This window comes from Nomascus leucogenys, chromosome 17, assembly GCF_006542625.1.
Source record: "Nomascus leucogenys isolate Asia chromosome 17, Asia_NLE_v1, whole genome shotgun sequence".
NCBI lineage: Eukaryota > Metazoa > Chordata > Mammalia > Primates > Hylobatidae > Nomascus > Nomascus leucogenys.
The window spans coordinates 55,548,522-55,571,500 of record NC_044397.1 but is presented as its reverse complement, the minus strand read 5'-3'; the positions used below and the strand labels follow the sequence as shown (position 1 = coordinate 55,571,500).

The 22,979-nt window shown below is 39.6% G+C and overlaps 1 protein-coding gene across 2 annotated transcripts in view; it reads right to left on the bottom strand.

Annotated features, from left to right (window-relative positions):
* Window positions 1-22,979, bottom strand: part of ZPBP (zona pellucida binding protein) — a 158,208-nt gene that overhangs the window by 110,140 nt on the left and 25,089 nt on the right. Inside the window, exon 4 of one of the 2 annotated variants that reach the window (XM_012496730.2) lies at window positions 4,891-5,040. In XM_012496730.2, the coding sequence (XP_012352184.1) occupies window positions 4,891-5,040 (150 nt within the window). Of the gene's footprint in view, window positions 1-4,890; window positions 5,044-22,979 lie in introns of both variants that reach the window. The other variant, XM_003268924.4, reaches the window with a different exon arrangement.

Genomic DNA, 22,979 nt, shown 5'->3' with positions numbered 1-22,979 from the left:
ACAAAAGTACACATAAACCTGGAAAAATATGAATAAGATGGGTAGACTGTAACAAAATCAATATCTTAGCTTACAAGATATTACAATTTGGGGAGGCTGGGTAATGAATACCATTATTTCTTGCAACCATACATTAATCTACATTTATCTCAAAACAAAAAGTTTAACCTGAAAAAACAGGCCTAAGGTTTAACTTGCCTTTTCAGGACCATTCTCAGTCTACCTTTCTAAAGTACTGGACCTTAAATTATTGAAAACTTAGTAATTGCTGAACATATAATAACCTTTCCTTGTACGTAACTGAAAATGGTTTAAGAGCCAACAATTCAAGTATGACAATGAAGCAGAACAGTTCTAATGCTCAAGCACTTCTGTTCTTGTGTATGACTTGCAGCCTTAATTTTCTGTGTGAAAATGGTTACATTATTTCCTTAGCTTTGTTTGTTGGAGACAAAGAAGGAATGCTTGTTAAGTATGTCAAAACATAATCTTATCTTGTGAATTTTTGTTAATATATTATAGAAGATAGATTTTTCATTTGTCTAGAAAGCTTGTATAACGCATTTGGAAATTTCTGCTCTGTAACATCTTTAGAGCTGACAGTCTTTTTTACTTCATGCTGAAGTATCATCTGGTGGTTTTGTGAACTGGTCAGAAATTCACAGGTTTTAAGTGTCTTAAGAAAATTTATATTGAACATTGCTCTTGGTCTAACAAATAAAAGATGTTAATTTATTCCTGTATAAAAAAATAGGCCTAGAAAATATAGGAAACAATTTTTCTTTTCTTTTCTTCTTTTTTGCTCTCTAAGGCAGAGTCTCACTCTGTCACCCAGGCTGGAATACAGTGGCATGACCGGCTCACTGCAGCGTCCGCCTCCCGGGGTCAAGTGATTCTCTGGCCTCAGCCTCCTGAGTAGCTGGGATTACAGGTGTGCATCACCATGCCTGGCTAATTTTGTTTTATTTTTAGTAGAGATGGGGTTTTTCCATGTTGCCCAGGCTGGTCTCAAACTCCTGGCCTCAAGCAATCCACCCACCTCGGCCTCCCAAAGTTCTGGGCAATTTTTATTTTCTAGATAGGAAACAATCTCTTAGAAAACAAAACTAAACAAAACAAAAGCAAAACAACTCAGAATTAAAATTGATAGCTCTCATTACAAAAAAAAATTGAAACTTCTGTTAGTATAAACATCTTAAGTGAGAGAAGGTAAAAATTATTTAAAGCATGCATAAGAAAAGACTAGTATCCAGAACAGCAAAATATCTAAAAATTAGTAAGAAAAAGACAAACTATGCAAAAGGAAGATGACAATGGAATTGAAAAGGCAATCTACTGAATAATAAAAATATGAAAAGATGTTCTAACTTACTAATAATTAAGAAGTGTATATTAAAGCAATGAGTCACCATTTTATACCTAGTGTCTTGCCATATCCAAAACCGATAACAATTCTTGATTTTATTTTTGTAATTTTCTAAAATTTTTAAAGGTTTTATATATATATATATATATAGAGAGAGAGAGAGAGAGAAAATTATAAGTTGATTTTACTTCTTACAATCCAGGTAATGGTGAATATCTTGCTCAACACAGTAAAAAACATGAGTCAAAATGAAATTACCACTTGTAGTTTATATAAAATTTTTAAATTTGCAATTATGCTTTGCTTAGAATATAAGAGATTAATAAGCTAAAAACAAAATACAGAATACAATGCATTTGACATAAAATTAATATCTACATAGCTATATCTCTCTCAGTAGCTATTCAGACACACACACATACACACATACAGAGCTCACACAAATAACAAGATTTGAATAACCCACCAAAGACCAAAAAACACATATTAAAACTATAAAATACCATTAATTTATTATATTGGTAACACTTCAAAATACAGCATTAGGTTTCTCATCTATTACAGCAAGGTTGCAAATTGCTATACAAAAGAATCAATCAAAATAGCACTATGGATTCCCTGCAGATTTTCCTTTACAGAATTCATCTTTCTGAAAGACTAACAACTTATCTTACAAAATACAGCAATGTTAGTATGGTGGGGGGTATGGTGTATGTGTGTGTATACACAGATCAATGACGGATGGATGGACAGATATTTAAATATTTCATACAGTACCATCTGAGGTAGGGGAAATGTGAAACAAATTAAATAATAATTAACTGAAGAACACTCAAATAAAATCTGAAACACCATGTAGCTATTAGAAAGATTAATGGAGGTATGGATAATAAAATAGAATCAATTGCATTTGTTTTAAGCATAAAAAGAGTAGGTCTCCAAAGTCAGTTTATTAATCTGGTCTTCATCCTGCTGGCATTCATATAACAGTGGTGTACATAGTAGGATATCATAAAGCATAAGAATACTAGCTCTAGGACCAGAATTCCTAAATTGAAATCTGAGTTCTCCCCTCCCCTACTTAATAGCTATGATCTTGAGAAAGTCACTTAACCACTCTCAGTTTCCTTACATTTACAAGACCAAAAATAGCAGTGCCTACATCACAGTTTGTTGTGAAATACATCTAATATAAATAATATAAATAAATCAGAACAATGCTTACACTAAGCAAGCATTATATAAATATGGATTTTGCTGTTGTTGTAATAATTACATGTGAAAACACAGCACTGCCTGGTACATCATAAGTGCTCAGTAAACATTAGCTATCATTATAATTATTATAAACCAGCACTCATTTTAGGCACTTTTACATTTGTTAGCATATGAGAATATGTACTTACGAGTGATTCTGAAGTACATTTATTATAAGTTAGGTACATGAAGTAACAAAATGGCGATAACTACTATGTAACAAAAATGAAACATAACTGATTAAAAGATTTAAACAAATTATTTACCTAACAAAGTTAATTCTCTTACCAAAACATTATGTTTCTCTTTGGCTACACGGGAAAGTATTTTTTGATTAACCAAATTATTATCAAGAAACCACTAATAATTCTGCCAGCTGTTTGGCACCCTTGCTGTCAAAGTAATGGTGTACAAGTTATCTTATTGACACTGTAACAAATAACCACAAACCTAATGTTCTAAACAACACAAATTTATTACCTTATGGCTCTGCAGATCAGAAATCCAAAATGAGTCTTACTAAGCAAAAATCAAGCTGTATTCATTCTGAAAGCTTTAGGGGGAATCCAGTTCTTTGCCATTTCCAGCTGTAGTGGCTGCCTGCATTATTTGGCATGTGGCTTCTTCTTTGATCTTCAAAGAAAATCGCTGCAACTTCTCCTTTTGTCAGCGCATTTCCTTTTTCTGCCTTTGACCCTCTTGCCTTCCTCTTAGAAGGAACCCTGTGATTACACTGGACCCACCTAGATAATTCAGGATAATCTCCTCATCTCAAGAGCCTTAATTTAATCCATCTGCTAAACCCCTTTTGCCACGTAGGGCAACACACTTACATGTTCTGGATATGACTAGATACGGACATGTTTAGGATCCATTATTCTGTCTGCCACACATGGGTCCCACCAGTGAGATGGAACCTACAAGCAACTTGAGTTCAGGCTGTTCTCCTGGCTACTCCATATTGACAGAGCAGGAGCAGCGTCATCTCGGACAAACACCACCATTTTAAGTTCCAGCTCCCTTTCTAGCCTCATGCATTTCAAGAAATCACCTCTCTTCTAATTACAAGCAGCCAGAAAGAGCAGACAGTAAAACACAGATAAGACAGCTGGGGCACAGGAAGAGATGGGATAAAGTCTCTCAGGTAACTGCCAAACTTCACCCTTACACAATGGGCCCCAGTAAAACCGAGGGCCTTGGCTAGGTGTGGTGGCTCATGCCTGTAATCCCAGCACTTTGGGAGGCCAAGGTGGGCAGATCATGAGGTCAGGAAATCGAGACCATCCTGGCTAACATGGTGAAACCCCATCTCTACCAAAAGTACAAAAAATTAGCCGGGCGTGGTGGCACGTGCCTTTAGTCCCAGCTAGTCGGGAAGCTGAGGCAGGAGAATCGCTTGAACCCAGGAGGTGGAGGTTGCAGTGAGCTGAGATCGCGCCACTGCACACTCCAGCCTGGGTGACAGAGTGAGACTCCAACTCAAAAAAAAAAAAAAAAAAGTGGGCCTTAGTAAGCACATTCCTTTCCCTTCGGTTGCACTAAGATAGAGAAGCTAAAAGCAGACTTGGGGATATGCCTGCAGCTGCAAAAAGATGTATGGGAACAGACACACAACTCTCCCTCCCAGATAAGCACAAGAGACACAGAAGCAGTCCAAGCCTCTGATAAACTCTCCCACTCTGAATCCTTAAAAACTCTTAGTCTGTAAGAGTGTGTGCCTCTGACCTAATTCAGCCAGAAGGCGCCTCTCAGGTTTGTTTTCTCTAAAATAAATCTGTCTTGACTGGCAAGCCACCTTCCTCTTTCTGTAATTCTTACACATATCAACTGAGCTCTGCCAACTGTAAGTCTCAAAAGGTCAATCCACCAGAAAAGGAATTTACAGTGGTGTTTCACGCTCCTGTTTTGGGGGCATGGCAGTGTACCAGAAATCATGATACTCAAATTTAAAATACTTAGAATTTAATATAGTACAAGCCATAATATCATCATAATAATTTGAAAACATTTATACATCCCTGGCCCTAAAATTTATCTATGTGTACATGTGAACATTCCCCTGAAGAAAAAAAAGACTACGATCTGTTAACCATTCTGTGCCCTCACCACTAACCCTTCACAAAGTACTTATACAGGGAGGCAGTAATTCTTTTTTAATTAAATGAGACTAAAAATAACAAAGTCCCTTTAAGACAAAGCTACTTAAACATATTTAAATGTTTAAAATCATTAAGAAAGGTTAAAACACAGCTAACTTTACTTCTTACCATATATAGCATATTTCAGTTGAAGATGTTTAACAGTTTCTTCCACAGTAGGTTTATATTCGAGGAAACATGTATAAATTCCACTCATACTCTCCTCAAAATTTTGGAATACAAGGCTTCCTGTGGATGTTATTTGTGCAGTGCGGTTTTCTACTAAAGGAATAAGATACAGTTATGAGTTGCTTAAATTACATGAGACAAGTACCAAAACATTTTCTCAGCAAGGTAAAACCACCATAATTTACCAACGCAGTCAATGAAAGGAGTGGGGGGCATAGCTAGGACATTGCATCTGGTGTCTGCTAACAGTGGATGCCAGGATAACCTTCTTACTGCCAGATGTTCACTAATCAGAGTTCATCAATTGCATTGTTGCCTAAGTAGAAAGAGACTAACAAGGATACATACAGAATATGCTCCTAATCTGCTCCTTGCATTGAACTGGGCACTATCAGAAATACAGTACACATATATACAAATATATACACATACATATATACATATATTTTAACATAATTATATTTATATTTAATGATAAATTATACCCTCAGTAAGCTTACAAACTGCATATGAAACAGATAAATAATATACCCAGAACAAAGGCTATCAGAATATAATCACTAACAAGCGATTTCTTATCACTACACATGATAAAAAGCAAAATTTAGCTTATAAATTTGAGGTTTGCAGAAGAAAAACAATATTGGATATGAGATCACCTGACTTGCCCAACATGACATAATCACACAGTCGTAGTGCTGGGGGTTAGAATGGGATGTAAGCTCCCTTTTCATTTCAACATACTTCATTATTTAAGTGTCATGCAGGGAGAAAGCTATATTGTGAAATGGAAAGTAAATCTGCCTTTAGAGGCATTGACACTTGGATTTGAGACCTGCCTTTCCCTCTCACAAACTGTAACTGTGAGTAACCAATTAATCTTTCTGAGATCCAGGTCCCTCATTTGTACAATGAAAAATCATAATATATGATAGCCTATCTCACAGGATTTCTCTGTATAACAAATACAGTGAATGCTAAAGTACTTGAAAAAGCTATAAATCTGTTATTCTGAAAGTTCATAACCACAGTTTTTAATTAGAAAAATTCTTAGGTATTAAAATTTGCTTAGTCTGATATTCCACTCATTAGAACTGAAAGTACTACATCAGGAAATAACTGTCTACCTTTTTTCTATTTTAGGTAAATGATTTATTGCTTATAAATTTTAAGTTGATATACTTCTCCAAGACAAATGATGAGTGTTCATAGAGATGAAATTTTCATTATTTATTTGTTCAATAAAAATTTACTGAGTGTCTAGTACATGCAAGCCCTGCTTCAGGTATTGAAAGAGAAATGAACAGATGAATATACCCACCCTCAAGGAATTTACATAGAGCATTATGCCTTGAGAACTTCCATTTCTATATCCTGGATGAAGCTGAAAAATGTCATATGAATTTAGAATACATTTCTATTGTAATGCCTATTTCTTCATGATTATCTTTTAATGAAATATTACATATTTATCCTAACACGCCAAGTCTTTTATAAATGAAGTTAACAGTTTGCAAGAGTTCACTATGTATTTCAGCAGAAACACCTCGCAGAGGTATAATAAAGGGTTCTCATGAAGTTTAAAGAAATTATAGAAAATTACATCATCAATGAGATTACATATTCCTTGGCAATCACTTGAAATGAATGTTTCCCACACTGCAGAAAGCAATTAATAAGTGTATCAAAATATATACCCAAATGCCTACAACACTAAACATTATGACAGCCAGAAAATGTAGTAGTATACAATCTATAATAAAATGCCCCCTGACTACCTTCTTATTTAAAAAATGTTTAAGTAGATCTAAAAAGGTAAGAGGGCTTAGAGCCAAGATAGCCAACCAGACACAGCCAGCAAGAGCATCTCCCACCAAGAGATAAGACCATCAAGAAGACTAGCACACTCTGAGCAGATCTTCAGAAGGAAGGCATTGAGAGTAGTCAGAGGGAGGATGCAGATCCTGGACTGAAGGAGCAAGAAGCTGGGGACCCTGCACAGGGTACCCAAGCATCAGGACTTATTCCTTGCCCTGAATGGCTTCTGGGGAAGGGATAAGATAAATAGACATGGAGTGGCCCACTCTCACTGTGGAACTCTGGAATCCTAGCTACAGGAGAACCCAGGGACATTTGGGCTGACAAGGGAGAGCTTCTTGGAGAGTTAGTGGGGACAAGACTCCTCTGCATGGAACCCAGAGCATTTGCCATGGGACCTGCTGCAGTGGAGCATGGCCAGGGACACAATCCTCCAAGGCTTGTCAAAATCAGAGCTGAACTGAACAAAATGGTGACACAAAAAAACATACAAAAGATCAACAAAACCAAAGGCTGATTTTCTGAAAGAACACATAAGACTGGTAGACTGCTAGCTGGACTAATAGAGCAAAAAAAAGAGAGGATCCAAATAAACACCATCAGAAATGACAAAGGGGACATTACCACTGATCCCAGAGACATACAAAAAACCGTCAGAGACTATTACAAATACTTCCATGCCCATTAACTAGAAAACCTAGAGAAATGGATACATTCCCAGAAACATACACCCTCTCCCATGATTGAACCAGGAAGAAATTGAAACCCTGAACAGACCAGTAGTGAGTTCTCACACTGAAACTATAATAAAAAACCTACCAACAACAAAAAGCCCTGGACCAGACAGATTCACAGCCAAATTCTACCTGACATATAAAGAAGGGCTGGTACCAATCCTAGCTAAACTATTCCAAAAAATTGAGGAGGATCGACTCTTTCCTAGCTCATTCTATGAGGCCAGTATCATTCTGTTATGAAAATCTGGTGAACACAAAATGAAAAAAGAAATTTTGGGACAATAACCCTGATGAACATAGATGAAAAATCCTCAACAAAATACTAGCATAGCAAATCCAGAAGCACATCCAAAAGCTAATTCATCACAATCAAGTAGGGTTTATCCCTGGGATGCAAGGTTGGTTCAACATACGCAAATCAATAAATTTGATTCATCACAGAAACAAAACTAAAAACAGAAATCACATGATCATCTCAACAGATGCAGAAAAGCCATTCAATGAAATTCAACCTCCCTTTATGTTAAAAACCCTCAATAAACTGGGCATCAAAGGAACATACCTTAACACAACAATAGCCATGTGTGACAAACCCACAGCCAACATCACACTAAACAGGCAAAAGCTAGAGGCATTTCCCCTTGAGAACCAGAACAAGACAAGAATGCACACCCTCACCACTCCTATTAACATAGTTCTGGAAGTTCAAACCAGGGCATCAGGCAAGAGAAAGAAATAAAAGTCATCCAAATAGGAAAAGAGGACTTCAAATTATCTGCCTTCACAGACTATTTGATTCTATACCTAGAAAACCCCACAGACTATTTGATTCTATACCTAGAAAACCCCATTCTATACCTAGAAAACCCCAACATAATAATAGCCATGTGTGACAAACCCACAGCCAACATCATACTAAACAGGCAAAAGTTAGAGGCATTTTCCCTTTAGAACCAGAACAAGACAAGAATGCACACCCTCACCACTCCTATTAACATAGTTCTGGAAGTTCAAACCAGGGCATCAGGCAAGAGAAAGAAATAAAGTCATCCAAATAGGAAAAGAGGACTTCAAATTATCTGCCTTCACAGACTGTTTGATTCTACCTAGAAAACCCCATGTTGGGAGGTCGAGGCAGGCAGATCATCTGAGGCCAGGAGATCAAGGCTAGCCTAGCCAACATAGTGAAACCTCATCTCTACTAAAAATACAAAAATTAGCAAGGCATAGTGGTGCATGCCTGTAATCCCAGCCAATAAAGGGTTGATTTTAATGATTTTAATGATTTCTCCTGGCTATTCCATATTGACAGAGCAGGAGCACCATCATCTTGAACAAACACTGCCACTTTAAGTTCCAGCTCTCTTTCTAGCCTGATGCATTTCAAGGAAATCACTTCTCTTCTAATTACAAGCAGCCAGAAAGAGCAGACAGTAACACACAGATAAGACAGGAAGCTAAGGCATGAGAATCGCTTGAACCTGAGAGGCAGAGGTTGCAGTAGGCAGAGGTTGCAGTGAGCAGAGATCACACCACTGCACTCCAGCCTGGGCGAAAGAGTGAGACTCCGTCTCAAAAAAACAAAGCAAACAAACAAACAAGAAAACATTGTTTCTGTTCAAAGGCTTCTAGATCCGATAAACAACTTCAGCAAAGTTCCAAGATACAAAATCAATGTATAAAAATCAGTAGCATTTCTATTCACCAATAATATCCAAATTGAGAGCCAAATCAAGAACACAATCCCATTCACAATGGCCACAAAAAGAATAAAGTACCTAGGAATACAGTTAACAAGGGAGGTGAGAATTCTACTCAAGGGGGGTGTAATTCTACTATGAGAATTACAAAGTACTGCTTAAAGAAATCACAGATGACACAAACAAATGGAAAAACATTCCATGCTCATGGGTAGAAAGTATCAATATTGTTAAAATAACCATACTACCCAAAACAATTTACAGATTCAATGCTTTTCCTATCAAATTACCAATGAAATTTTTCATAGATTAGAAAAAACCTACTGTAAAACTCATATGGAACCAAAAAAGAGCTGGACAGCCGAAGTAATCCTAAGTAAAAAGAGCAAAGCCAGAGGTAACACACTACCTGACTTCAAACTACACTACAGGGCTATAGTAACTAAAAGAGCATAGTACTGGTATAAAAACAGACACATAGACTAATGGAACAGAATAGAGACCCCACAAATAAAGCCACACACCTACAACCATCTGATCTTCAACAAAAATGACAAAAACAAGCAATGGAGAAATGAGTCACTATTCAATAAATGGTGCTGGAATAACTGCCTAGCCACATGCATAAGATTGAAACTGGCGCCCTTCCTTCTACCATACATAAAAAATCAATGCAAGATTAATTAAAGACTCCTGGAGAAAGGGCAAAGCAAGATGGCTGAATAGAAGGCTCTACCGATCATTCTTCCTGCAAGGACACCAAGTTAACAACTATACATCAGAAAAATACCTTCTCTTAATAACAAAGATCAGATGAGCACTCATAGTGCCTGGTTTTAACTTCATATCGTAGCCAGATTGATAAGGAATCAGAGAGACTGATGGGGTTCAGGAGGATATTTATTATTTAGGTGCACCAGCCCAGTCGGATTAACATTCAAAGTCCCGAACAAAGAGTTGTTACCTTTTAAGCATTTTGTGGGGTCAGGGGAGATCTGTGCAGGGGGAAGCATATTACAGAAGAGAGAAACAAAGACAATTATTCAATTAATTGAGACATGCATTACATCATTTTTTACTTTTCAAGAAATAACATGTTTTACGACTTGAGTTTATCTGTCTAGTGACCTTGCAGCTGCACAGCTAGAGAAACAGGGTCTTCACAATCCCTGGGAAGGGAGGAGAGATAAGGCTCACTAGCCACAGAAAAACAGGCAGTTAATTTTTGAAGGACTCCAGTTCTTTCTTTTTCTCAGGGGGAAATGGGTTTTCTTACATACAACTGAGTTTCTGCTTACACATTTTTTAATTTCTTTTAATTCCTGTTCCATTCCCTCATTTGGTGCTTTTTATCACAAAGGTGTTCATAGAAAGCACCACTATTTGCCATCTCTTTGCGGAGCTGAGCTTTTTCTTCTACTGGCAGTGGCTGATATTTGGTTAATGCCATCAACTGTGCAGTAGTTTGTCAGGTTACTATTGCCTCTATAGTTGACTGAATACTCCTAATAAACATAGGTAAAAGGCAAAAGAGGATGAGGCAGATGCCAAGAGTAAGCAAGAACTCACCAGTGAGGGTTTTGAATCTTTTAAAGCTTGAGAACCATTTTTTTTTTAAACAAGGAATCCGGGGACCACCTGGACTAAGTCTGAACTGGAACATGGGCCAACTTGCACATTCTAGCTGTGATTTCCACGATAGCTTGGCCATTATCATCAATTTCTAGGCAACAGTTGGTTAAATTAAATTTTTCACATACTCTTCCTTCTGAGGCTGAGGTAATCTAAAGCTAATCTATTTTGATATATAGCATTTTTTATTTGTGTTGCTTGTATTGCCAAATCTAGTGCCCTTGATGTTTCATTGGTTATAATTTCAAGGACTGCCTGCAACCTTATGATGCAGTTGAACATGTAGATTGGGGTGCGGTACCCCCATGACCCATCTTGCACCCACGTAGCTGGCCTATGATATTTAATGATTTTTTCAGAAGCCATTCATTATCTTTCCAGTCTCTTATGTATCAGGGGACCTGCCCCAATAATCACATAGGTTCTTTTCTATTTTTCCAAAGCGTTGACTGGCTTGAGAAATAAAGGGACAGAGTACAAAAGAGAGAAATTTTAAAGCTGGGCATCTGGGGGAGACATTACACTTTGGTAGGATCCGTGATGCCCCACAAGCCACAAAAACCAGCAAGTTTTTATTAGGGATTTTCAAAAGGGGAGGGAGTGTGCAAATAGGTGTGGGTGACAGACATCACGTACTTAACAGGGTAACAGAATATCACAAGGCAAGTGGAGGCAGGGCAAGATCACAGGACCACAGGGCCGAGGCGAAATCAAAATTGCTAACGAAGTTTCGGGCACCATTGTCGTTGATAACATCTTTTCAGGAGACAGCGTATTGAGATCAACCGGTCTGACCAAAATTTATTAGGTGGGAATTTCCTCTTCCTAATGAGCCTGGTAGCGCTATGGGAGACTGGAGTTTATTTCATCTCTGCAGCCTCGACCATAAGAGACGGCTACGCCCAGGGGGGCCAGTTCAGAGACCTACCCGCAGGCTCACATTCTCTTTCTCAGGGATGTTCCATGCTGAGAAAAAGAATTCAGCGATATTTCTCCCATTTGCTTTTGAAAGAAGAGAAATATGGCTCTGTTCCACCCGGCTCACCAGTGGTCAGAGTTTAAGGTTATCTCTCTTATTCCCTGAACAATTGCTGTTATCCTGTTCTTTTTTCAAGGTGCCCACATTTCATATTGCTCAAACACACATGCTGTACAATTTGTGCAGTTAATGCAATTATTACAGGGTCCTGAGGTGACATACATCCTCCTCGGCTGACAGGATTAAGAGATTAAAGTAAAGATAGGCATAGGAAATCACAAGGGTATTGCTGGGGAAGTGATAAGTGTCCGTGAAATCTTTACAATTTTTTGTTTAGAGATTGCAGTAAAGACAGCCATAAGAAATTATAAAAGTATTAATTTGGGGAACTAATAAATGTCCATAAAATCTTCACAATCCACATTCTTCTGCCATGGCTTCAGCCAGTCCCTCCGTTTGGGGTCCCTGACTTCCCGCAACACTTATGTCCACATCTCTGTGACATTTGTGCCTATTTTTGTGATTATGCTCCTATTTTTTTATTTTTATCATAAACTGGATATCTTAAGAGTTCCTCTTGCTTTAGAGGAATTAGAAAGAGGAAGGCTTGATTGTTTTTAACACACATGCCCTCATCCATTTAGCCAGCAGTTGCCAATATGCCCATGTTCTACAGATCTAATACAGGCCAGAGGGTGCCTTTGAAGCATTTGGAGCCTCTAGTTGATCTCAAGAGTGGCTTAGAGTAGAGAATCAAGAGAAAGGGTTTGGATCTGGTAAGTAGGAGTCATTCTGGGCATTTCTCTGTAGAGTTTTGTTTTTAGTCTTATTATAATACTATTGCCTTAGGCAGGTTGTTTTTCCTACTGCTTCTGTGAAAGCCTTTTCCTATCAGGCAATACAGTACTTTTCAATTATGGAGGTTTTTAACAACCAAACACTGGCTGAGGCTGTTGGTTCACTGACTGGGTTAGGCGAAGTGAAGTTACCTTGTGGCATTAATTTTTTTGCCTCCCATGGCCACTGGTCTCCCATTTTTGTTTCTCCACATACATAGTATGAGGAAATTCTTAAGCTGCCAGCTATGTTTTCAGCTAGTTGAGCAAATATGTTTTTGGTTGATGGGAGAAGCTCAGGCACTGACTGATTAAAATGCTTATAAAATGACTTATGGACCTGGAATTGCAGGGTTGGATGCATTTGAGTCCTTCTAGTCTTTTTGACATTAGTAGTGGAACTCCAAGGCTTGTTCCTTTTAACTTGTAATACTGCTGTCTGTCCTGTAGATGACAAAGGTAGCTCTGGCTTTAAGACAGTAAAATTTAAAGAATTGCATGTCCTTGTCTTACAATTTCATTTGGTTGACATACTACTTAGTGGAGCAGTCTTTCCTGAATATAAGTGTTGGAGCTGTGTGAGCATATTCCACTGAATGTTACAGTCTGGGCATCCGATTTGTGGTTTTCTGTACAGATGTTTAGGACTGCTGCTGCTAAGCCTCTCTTGTGTTAAACCATTGCAGACTGCTTCTGATTGTTTTAGGATTATGAACATATGCAGCATGGTAGGCATCAAAGTACAAGGAAATAGGCCTTTTATAGGAGAGAGGGTCTTCTTTGGTTTGAGCTATAAGCTTTCTTTCTTTTTTTTTCTCTGATTTAACATGTGTTTTAAGCCAGAATTTATAAGTTAAGAGCTTAGGGTCATAACATACATATAGCTGATTATTTCCTGGGTCACAGACTGAATAGGTGGTCTGGTTGTATGTGCAGGTTCCTAACTTGGTTCCTGTACATTTATAGTAGGTATGGTAGAGTTGTAACTATGGTATTCCTTACCCAAGTAGTGTCTCCACAGTGTGGGCGTTTTTCTAGAGATTTCTTCCCTTTTAGTATAGGCAGAAATGGTAAAAACATTAGCGTAGGTAATAGAACTATGTTTACACTACACATAGGCATGGCAAACATTCCTCTGGGCATAGACATTTGCAGCATTTGCAGTAATAACATAACAGCAGAACAATCAGTACTGACAGAATTATAACTAGGCTTATACATTGTATTCACATTTACTTATCCAGAGATGGTCCTCTTAGCTTCAGCTGTGCATAGACTAGTTAGCTTTTGGGGTGTGATTAGAGCAGAGCTTGCAGGATCCTCAAGCTTCAGCTGTGCGTAGACTGACCAGCCCTCAGTGTGGTCAGAACAGGGCAGTTGTCCTTACCAGTGGCTGGGTTTCACTGTAGGACTAGTCGGGTGGAGCAATCTGGGTCTTGTTGGCTAATCCACTGGTCGTCGTCGGGAGCCACTACTGCCACTGATTTTAGCCAGCTATGGTGAATCCAAGGTGTGACACCTGCAACTTTAACAGCAGTGGGAGTAGACATGATCACAATATGGGGCCTATCTTATATGGGTCCTAGAGTTGTTAGATTCTATTTTTTAACCTAAACAAAGTCCTCAGGTTTGAAAGGGTGTACTGGGTCTGTTAGACTTATAGGCATTTTTTTTCATACCTAACCGTGCATCTTTTGCATGGCCATACTTAAAGCCTGCATTTGCCTTTATGTTTGCCTTTCCCTTTTTTTTAGTCTTTAGTGTTCTTGCTTTTTGGTGCCCCTTGCAGCATACCACTGCCACCTCTTTTGGAGCCCATACAGCATTTAAGAGCTGTAGAATTTCTTCCTTGTACTTTATTTTTTTACTTCCAGCAGTTAAAATCTCTTTTTTTTCCTTTGTAAATAGCCTCATGAACATGCAAAGCAGCGGACACATATTTGGAATCTGTGTAAATATTTGTCCTTTGGTCTTTTGCTAGCCAAAGAGTTCCTGTCAGAGATATTAGCTCTGCTTTCTAAGAAGAAGTTTCTGTAGGCAAAGACTGCACTACTGAGTCCAAAGTCACCATTGTATACCTAGCTTGGTGGACTCCCTTTAGTATGAAACTGCTTCTATCAGTAAAATATTCAATGTCTGGGTCCTCGAGGGGCCAATCTGTCAAATCTCCTCGGCTTGAGAATACTTCATCCACCATGTCCACCCGGCAATGAAGAGGGCCTCCTGGCACTGACTCGATGAGGAGCAAGGTTGCCGGGTTTAGGGTATTCACAGTCTCTAAAGTCAGTTTATTAGCTTCCTGCACCAGTAGAGAAGTGGCAGCTAGTGTTTTAAAATAAGGAAGCCATCCAAGTGTCACAGAATCTAATTGCCTGGATAAGTATGTCACTGGGTGATGCCATGACCTTATGGCTTGAGTTAGAATTAGAACCGGTGTGGTCAGAGCAGGGCAGTTGTCCTTCTAAGGACTTCTAACTTAGTAGTTGTCCTTCTAAGTTCTAACTCTAAGTTAGAACTTAAGAGTTAGAACCTCTATGGCCTCCCTTTCACTTGTGGTCATACAAGAAGAAAAGCTTAGTTAGTTAGATCTGGTAGTCCTAAAGCTGGAGCCTGAGTCAAGGCTTCTTTGATTTTTTTTTTAAAGCCTTCTCCTGGTTGGCCTCTTAGAGGAGGGACTCCTTTTTTTCTCCTCTTTGTGGCTTTGTATAATGGTTTGGCCATGAACAAGACATTTGGCATCTAAATGTGGCAGAACCTTGCTGCCCTTAAGAGCTGTCTTATTGGACGCCAGGTGGTTAGAGTAGGAAGTGCACAAACAGCCTGCTTTTGTTCACTACCAAGCCATCTTTCTTCTTGGCTTATATAAAAGCCCAACTACTGGACACTTTTGAAGCACGTCTGAGCTTTCTCCTGACACTTTATATCCTGTCTTTCACAGCAAGTGCAGGGGGTCTTGGGTTTTTCTGGGTGCAGCAGCCCTTGGCCAGTGGTTTTTTTTTTCATACTATGGCCCTGACCATTTTCCTTATTCTTTTGACATTTATCCTTCTAGTGTCCTTTTCTTTTGCATCATGCACATTAATCTCTCTCTAGCCTCAATCGGCTTTCAAACTCCTGTCCAGACTAGCTTTTTCCACGTCTGCGTTCACGCCCGCATCCATGCCTCCTTGCAAAGCCAGCTTCTCTTTCCGTAAGGGCTGCTGCTAGTAAATTAGCCTTTTTAAAGCCTGCGATCAGCCTTCTTATCTCGGTTAATTTACACGTTGGTAGCCACTTTAATAAGCTGAGTAGCATTCACACCTACGGAGCTTCTAACTTCTGCAGTTTATGCCTGATATCTCCTTGGTCCTGCCTTATAAACACTGTATTCACCATGTGCTGATTTTCAGCAGCCTCAGAGTTAAACGGAGTATACAACCGAAATGCCTCATGAAGTCTTTTATAAAATTGGCTGGTGCTTTTATCTGCACCCTGGAGCACCTCTGAGATTTTTATATTGGTTGCCTTTCTTTTACCATCCTTTAGCCTTTGCAGAAGTGCTTCTCAGCACCTTTGTAGTTGCTAAAGCTGGACTGCACCATCTGGCTCTTAGTGGGGGTCCTCTTGTCCTATTAAGAGGCATAAGCATAACTTGGGCACGGCCAGACCTGAGATGGCCTGCCTGACTTTTTGAGCCTTTCACTTTAATTTCCCTGAGCTCTGATTTCTCCTTCTCATGTGAGATTGAGAGCCTGTATTCCTTTTAACTTAACTCCTTAGGGGCAGTTAGCTTTGGTAAACAGGGGTAGATTGGAATGTAGGGAGGAGGGGTCTTTATTCCCTACTGTGGTTCTTGCAAAACTTGTTTTTCTGCCTTTCCAGAGACTTTTTTTTTTGTCTCAGCTTCTGGGGCAGCTGATTTTTACTTTCACTATTGGCTTGGCGGTGCTACAAGCCTCTGTGACTTTCCCCTTAACTCTGTAGCTGCCAGTGCAGCTGGTTTCTCTTGGCATAAGTTGCAAGCATTTTACAATAAACTGCTAGGCAGGGCTGTATTCATTTAGTCATGAGTCAATACAAAGACTAGGTCTGAATGCCTTGGATGTCCTCCACCACCTTAAAACACAGGACCAATTTCTCTATAGTGCCTTTAGCCAGCCACCCAACACTAAGAGGGCTATTCTAATTCACAGTATGTCCTTAACTTTTGAACATCCAGTTTTATCCCATAATCACCTCTAAATCCTTTTTTTAAAATTCTTTATCATGCACTCCAAAGGGGTTGGTTTTGATGCTTTCCCTCCCATTTCCTCCCTTGCAACGCACTTTCACTCTCACTTTCACTCTCAGATCCACCAGACCGGGTCCTATTACAGGAGTTTTGGACACTGCTGAGCCAGGAACGTGCCTCCCCCTGTCACAGCCTGCTGCGGCTATGAAGCTGGTCCTATCAGCCTTATGACATGTCCTCGGTCTGATTTCCCCCACACTCGCCTTGGAGCACACAGACCACGCTAGGGATCTATGCCTCCCCACGTCACTCCCTGCGTTGGCCTCTCCCAAGACCATCTCTTTCATGCCATTTCACACACCTCCCTTGCCCCAGGACTCCTAATTGGACAAAACGAGTCTCTCTCATGTCCCAGGTGGGCCTAGTTAGGCTCCCAGATTCACACATATACACACACCACTCCTACCCCAGGACTCCTCATCAGACAAAACGAGTATCTCTCATGTCCTGGGTAGGTTCACACACACCCACACACTCCCAGTTCCTGTCTCCAGATCCAGTGAACCACTTTCACTTTGTTAGTGGGGACACAAGGTTCATCCAAATTGGCAGTCCACTCCTGCCGCCCCCAGCCACTCTGGGTTGGATTAGTGGTTGGTACCAGGGAGGTGATCAAACTCCCCTTCATCCCTACGGGAGGGGCCTTCCTGTCTTGGGCCCTTACTCCTTACTTCAGTTCCTGAAGTGCTGGTATTGTCCTACAGCCCCATACCCAGTTCTGTTGCACTGCCAGGCAGGGTGCCGGGAAGCAGGAGAGCCAGTTTCCATCCGGGTGAAGCTCTCCCGTGGCGTGCCTTGGATGCTGGGTCTCCCCCAGCCCTGGGGCTCTAGTCCCACTGGCAAAGGAGACAGTAAATCTATCATCTCCAATCCCGGACAAGCCCCCAGAAATGTAGTGGGATTGATAAAGAATCAGAGAGAGCGATGGGGTTCAGGAGGATATTTATTATTTAGGTGCACCAGCCCAATCGGATTCACATCCAAAGGTCTGAGCCCCAAACAAAGAGTCGAGTTACCTTTTAAGCATTTTGTGGGGTCGGGGGAGATCTGTGCAGGGGGAAGCATATTACAGAAGTGAGAAACAAAGACAGTTATTCAATTAATTGAGACATGCATTATATCGTTTTTTACTTTTCAAGGAAAAACATGTTTTACAACTTGAGTTTATCTGTCTAGTGACTTTGAAGCTGCACAGCTAGAAAAACGGGGTCTTCACAATGCCTGGGAAAGGGGGAGAGATAAGGCTCACTAGCCTCACTAGAATTAACTGCCTAAACAGGCAGTTAATTCTAAAGGACTCCAGCTCTTTCTTTTTCTCAGGGGGAACTGGGTTTTCTTACATACAACTAAGTTTCTGATTACAAATTTTTTAATTTCTTTTAATTCCTGTTCCAATATCACTAAAACAGGCACTCAAAAGACTTTTTAAAAATCCAAAATCACCAATGCTACCCCTCCCCCACCACCCCCTCATGCCCCACAGTGGTGGCCTGGTGCAAATAGTGTCTCTGGGTACTGGGGGAGGGAGAACACAGCAATTGTGCGGTATTGAGCTCAGAGCTGTCCTGTTAGAGCAGAAAGGAAAAGCAGACCAAATTCAGCTGACACCCGCCCATGGAGTGAGCATTTAAACCAGCCCAAACCAGAAGAGAATCATCAATCCCAGCAATATGAACTTGAGTGCCTGCAAACCTTGCCACCAGGGTCTACAGCACTCTGTTTACTCTCCAAGTAAACTTGAAAGGCAACCTAGGCCATAGGGCTGCAAAACATAGGTGAGTCCTGGTGCTAAACTAGGCCCAAAGACAGTGAACTGAGGGGGCACACAACATACTGAGACACCAGCTGGGGAAGCCAAGGGAGGGCTGGCATCACCCCTCCTCTAACCATAGGCTCCACAGTTTGCAGCTCCAAAAGGCACCCCTTCTTTCCACCTGAGGAGAGGAAAGGAAAGAGTGGGGAGGACGCTATCTTGCATCTAAGATACCAGTCCAAGCATAGTAGGATAGAGCACTGGTCAGAGTTGTGATGTCCCCATTCCAGGCCCTGGTTCCAAGAGGGCATTTCTAGACATACCCTGGGCCAGAAGGGAACCTGCTGCCTTAAAGAAAAAGACCCAGTCGTGGCAGCATTCATCATCTGCTAACTGAAGAGCCCTTGGGCCCTGAATAACCAGCAGCAATACCCAGGTACAACATCGAGGGCCTTGGGTGGGCCTCTGAGACTTGCTCACTTCAGGTGAGATTCAGCACATGATCAGCTGTGGTGGCTATGGGGAAAAACTCCTTCTGCTTGAGAAATGCAGAAGGAAAACTAAAGAGTACTTTGTCTTACACCTTAACTACCAGCATGGACACAGAGCGGGAGAGCAACAAGTGGACTCTCAAGATCTCCAGTGAACAGGACTTGATGTTTGGATGGCATTTCTGAACCTGCCCTGGGGCCAGACGACAGTCCACTGCCCTGAAGGGTAAGTCCCAGGCCAGGAAGCATGGGCCTTAAGGGAACATTGATGGTAGTTGGCAATAATCCCACTGGCCTGGGGTGGTTGTGGCTATCAGGTGAGGCTCCTCTCCCTTTGGAAAGGGTAGCGGGGTAGAATGGGAAAGAGTGTGTCTTTTGCTTTGAGTGCCAGCTCAGCTGCAATATAATAGAACACCAGGCAGACTTCTAAGGTTTTTCACTCTAGTCCCTGAATCCCAGACAGCACTTCTGAACCCACCCAAGGATTAGGGGGCTTGCAGCACTGAAGGGAAGGACAAAGGCCTGGCTGGCTTTACTTCCTGTTGATTGGAGAGCCCCAGGGCCTTGAGCAAACACAGGTAGGAGCCATGGAGTGGTTACAGCAGGCCTGACTTCAGGTCTGACCCAGTGTAGTCACAGTGGTGGTAGCCACAGGGGTGCTATTGTCACTCTGCCTCCAACTTTAGGTGGCTCAAAACAGAGACAGAGACTCTGTATGTTTTGGGAGAAAGTAAGGGAAGAAAAGAAAAATCCCTGCCTGGTAATCCAGATAATTTTCCTGGATCTGGTACAAGACCATCAAGGTAATACCTCTGTGAATCTGCAAGAACCAAAGCATTACTGAGTTTGAGGTGCCTCCTAAAACAGATACAATTTAGATCATAACATCCAAGTCCTTTCAAATATCTGAAAAGCCTTTCCAAGAAGAATGGAGCCTCCTAAAACAGATACAACTTAGATCACAACACCCAAGTCCTTTCAAATATCTGAAAAGCCTTTCCAAGAAAAATGGCTACAAATAAGTGCAGACAGTGAAGACTACAATGAATACTTAGCTCTTCAATGGCCAGACACCAAAGAACATCTACTAGTATCAACACTATTCAGGAAAACATGACCTCAACAAATAAACTAAATACCAGGGACCAATCCTGGAAAAACAGAGATATGTGACCTCTCAGAAAGGCAATTTAAAACAGCTATGTTGAAGAAACTCAAAGAAATTCAAGATAGCACAGAGAAGGAATTCAGAATTAGATATATTTAACAAAGAAATTGAAATAAAAAGAATCAAGCAGAAATCCTGGAGCTGAAAATGCAGTGGCATGCTGAAGAATGCATCGGAGTCCTTTAACAGCAGAATGAATCAAGCAGAAGAAAGAATTAGTGAGCTTGAAAACACATTACTTAAAAATACATGAAGGAGACAAAAGAAAAAGGAGTAAAAAACAATGAAGCATTCCTACAAGATCTAGAAGATAGCCTCAAAACAGCAAATCTAATAGTTAATTGGCCTTAATGAGGAGACAGAGAAAAAGATAAGGGTAGAAAGTTTATTCAAAAGGATAATAACAGAGAATTTCCCAAACCTAGACAAAGTCATAATATCCAAGTACAAGAAGGTTACGGAACATCAAGCAGATTTAACCCAATGTAGACTACCTCAAGGCATTTAATAATCAAACTCCCTAAGGTAAAGCTTAAAGAATGGATCCAAAAAGCAGAAAGAAAAAACAAATAACATACAATGGAGTTCCAATACATCTGGCAGCAGACTTTTCAGTAGAAACCTTACAGGCCAGGAGAGAGTGGCATGACATATTTAAAGTGCTGAAGGAAAAATAAAATTTATCCTAGAATAGTGTATCTGGCAAAAATATCCTTCAAACATGAAGGAGAAATAGACTTTCCCAGACACACAAAAGCTGAGGGATTTCACCAATACCTCAACTTTCATACAAGAGATGCTGAAGGGAGTACTTCAGTTAGAAAGAAAAGAACACTAATGAGTAATAAATAATCACCACAAGGTACAAAACTCACAGGTAATAGTACACAGAAAAACACAGAATATTATAACACTGTAACTGTGATGTGTAAACTAGTCTTTGATGAACCAATCAAAAATAGTAACTACAGCAATGTTTCAAGACATAGTCAATACAATAAGACATAAATAGAAAAAACAAAAGTTAAAGAGCAGGGGGATTAAATTAAGGCATAGAGTTTTTATTAGTTTTCTTTTTGTTTGTTTATGCAAACAATGTTAAGTTTTTATCAGGTAAAAATACTGGATTATAAGATAGCAATTGCAAGCCTCATCCATTTGCAAAAAGCATACAATGGATACACAAAAAATAAAAAGCAAGAAGCTAAATCATATCACCAGAGAAAATCATCTTCACTACTGGAAGACAGAAGGGAGAGAAAGAAGGAAGAGAAAACCAGAAAACAAATAACAAAATGGCAGGAGGAAGTCCTTACTTATAAATAATAACATTAAATGTAAATTGACTAAATTCTCTAATAAAAAAATAGACTGAGTAGATGAAAAAACAAGACCCTCTGATCTACTGCCTATAAGAAACACACTTCACCTATAAAGATACATATAGGCTGAAAATAAAGGGATATAAAAAGATATTTCATGCCAATGGAGACCAAAAAAGAGTGGCAATCGTTATACTTACATCAGACAAAATAGGTTTCAAGACAAAAACTATCAGAGAAAAAAATGGTCACTATATAATAATAAAGGGGTCAATTCAGCAAGAGAATACGACAATTGTAAATATGTATACACCCAACATGGGAGCACTCAGATACATACAGAAAATATTATTAGAGCTAAAGAGAGAGAGAAGCCTCAATACAATAATAGCAGGAGACTTCAACACCCCACTTTCAGCATTAGACAGATCCTCCAGACAGAAAGATCAACAAAGAAACATCAGATTTAATCTATACTACAGACCAAATGCATCTAGTAGACATTTATAGACCATTTCATCCAAGAGCTGCAGAATACACATTCTTTTCCTCAGTACAGAGATCATTCTCAAGGATAGACCATATGTTAGGTCACAAAACAAGTCTTAAAACATTTTTTAAAAACTGAAATATTAAGCATCTTCTCTGACCACAATGGAATAAAACTAGAAATAAATAATAAGAGGAATTTTAGAAACTATACAAATACATAGAAATTAAACAATATGCTCCTGAATGACCAGTGGGTCGCTAAAGAAATTAAGGATGAAATTGAAAATTTTCATGAAATAAATGTTAATGGAAACACAACATACCAAAACTTATGGGATACAGCAAAATCAGTACTAAGAGAGAAATTTATAGCTATTTAAGTGCCTACATTGAAAAAAGGGGAAAAACTTAAAATAATCTAACATTGCATCTTGCAGAACTAGAAAAGCAAGAGCAAACCAAACCCAAAATTAGTAGAAGAAATAATAAAGATCAGAGGAGACATAAATGAATTTGAAATGATAAAAAATACAAAAGATCAATAAAACAAAAAGTTGGTTTTTTGAAGAGTTAAACAAAATTGACAAACCTTTAGCCAGACTAAGAAAGAGAGAAGATCCAAATAAAGTCAGAAATGAAAAAGGAGACATTATGACTGATACTGCAGAAATTCAAAGGATCATTAGTGATTACCATGAGCAACTATATGCCAATAAATTGGAAAATCTAGAAGAAATGGACAAATTCCTAGATACATACAACCTACCAAGATTGAATCAGGAAGAAATTCAAAAGCTGAACAGACCAATAACAAGTAACAAGATCGAAGCC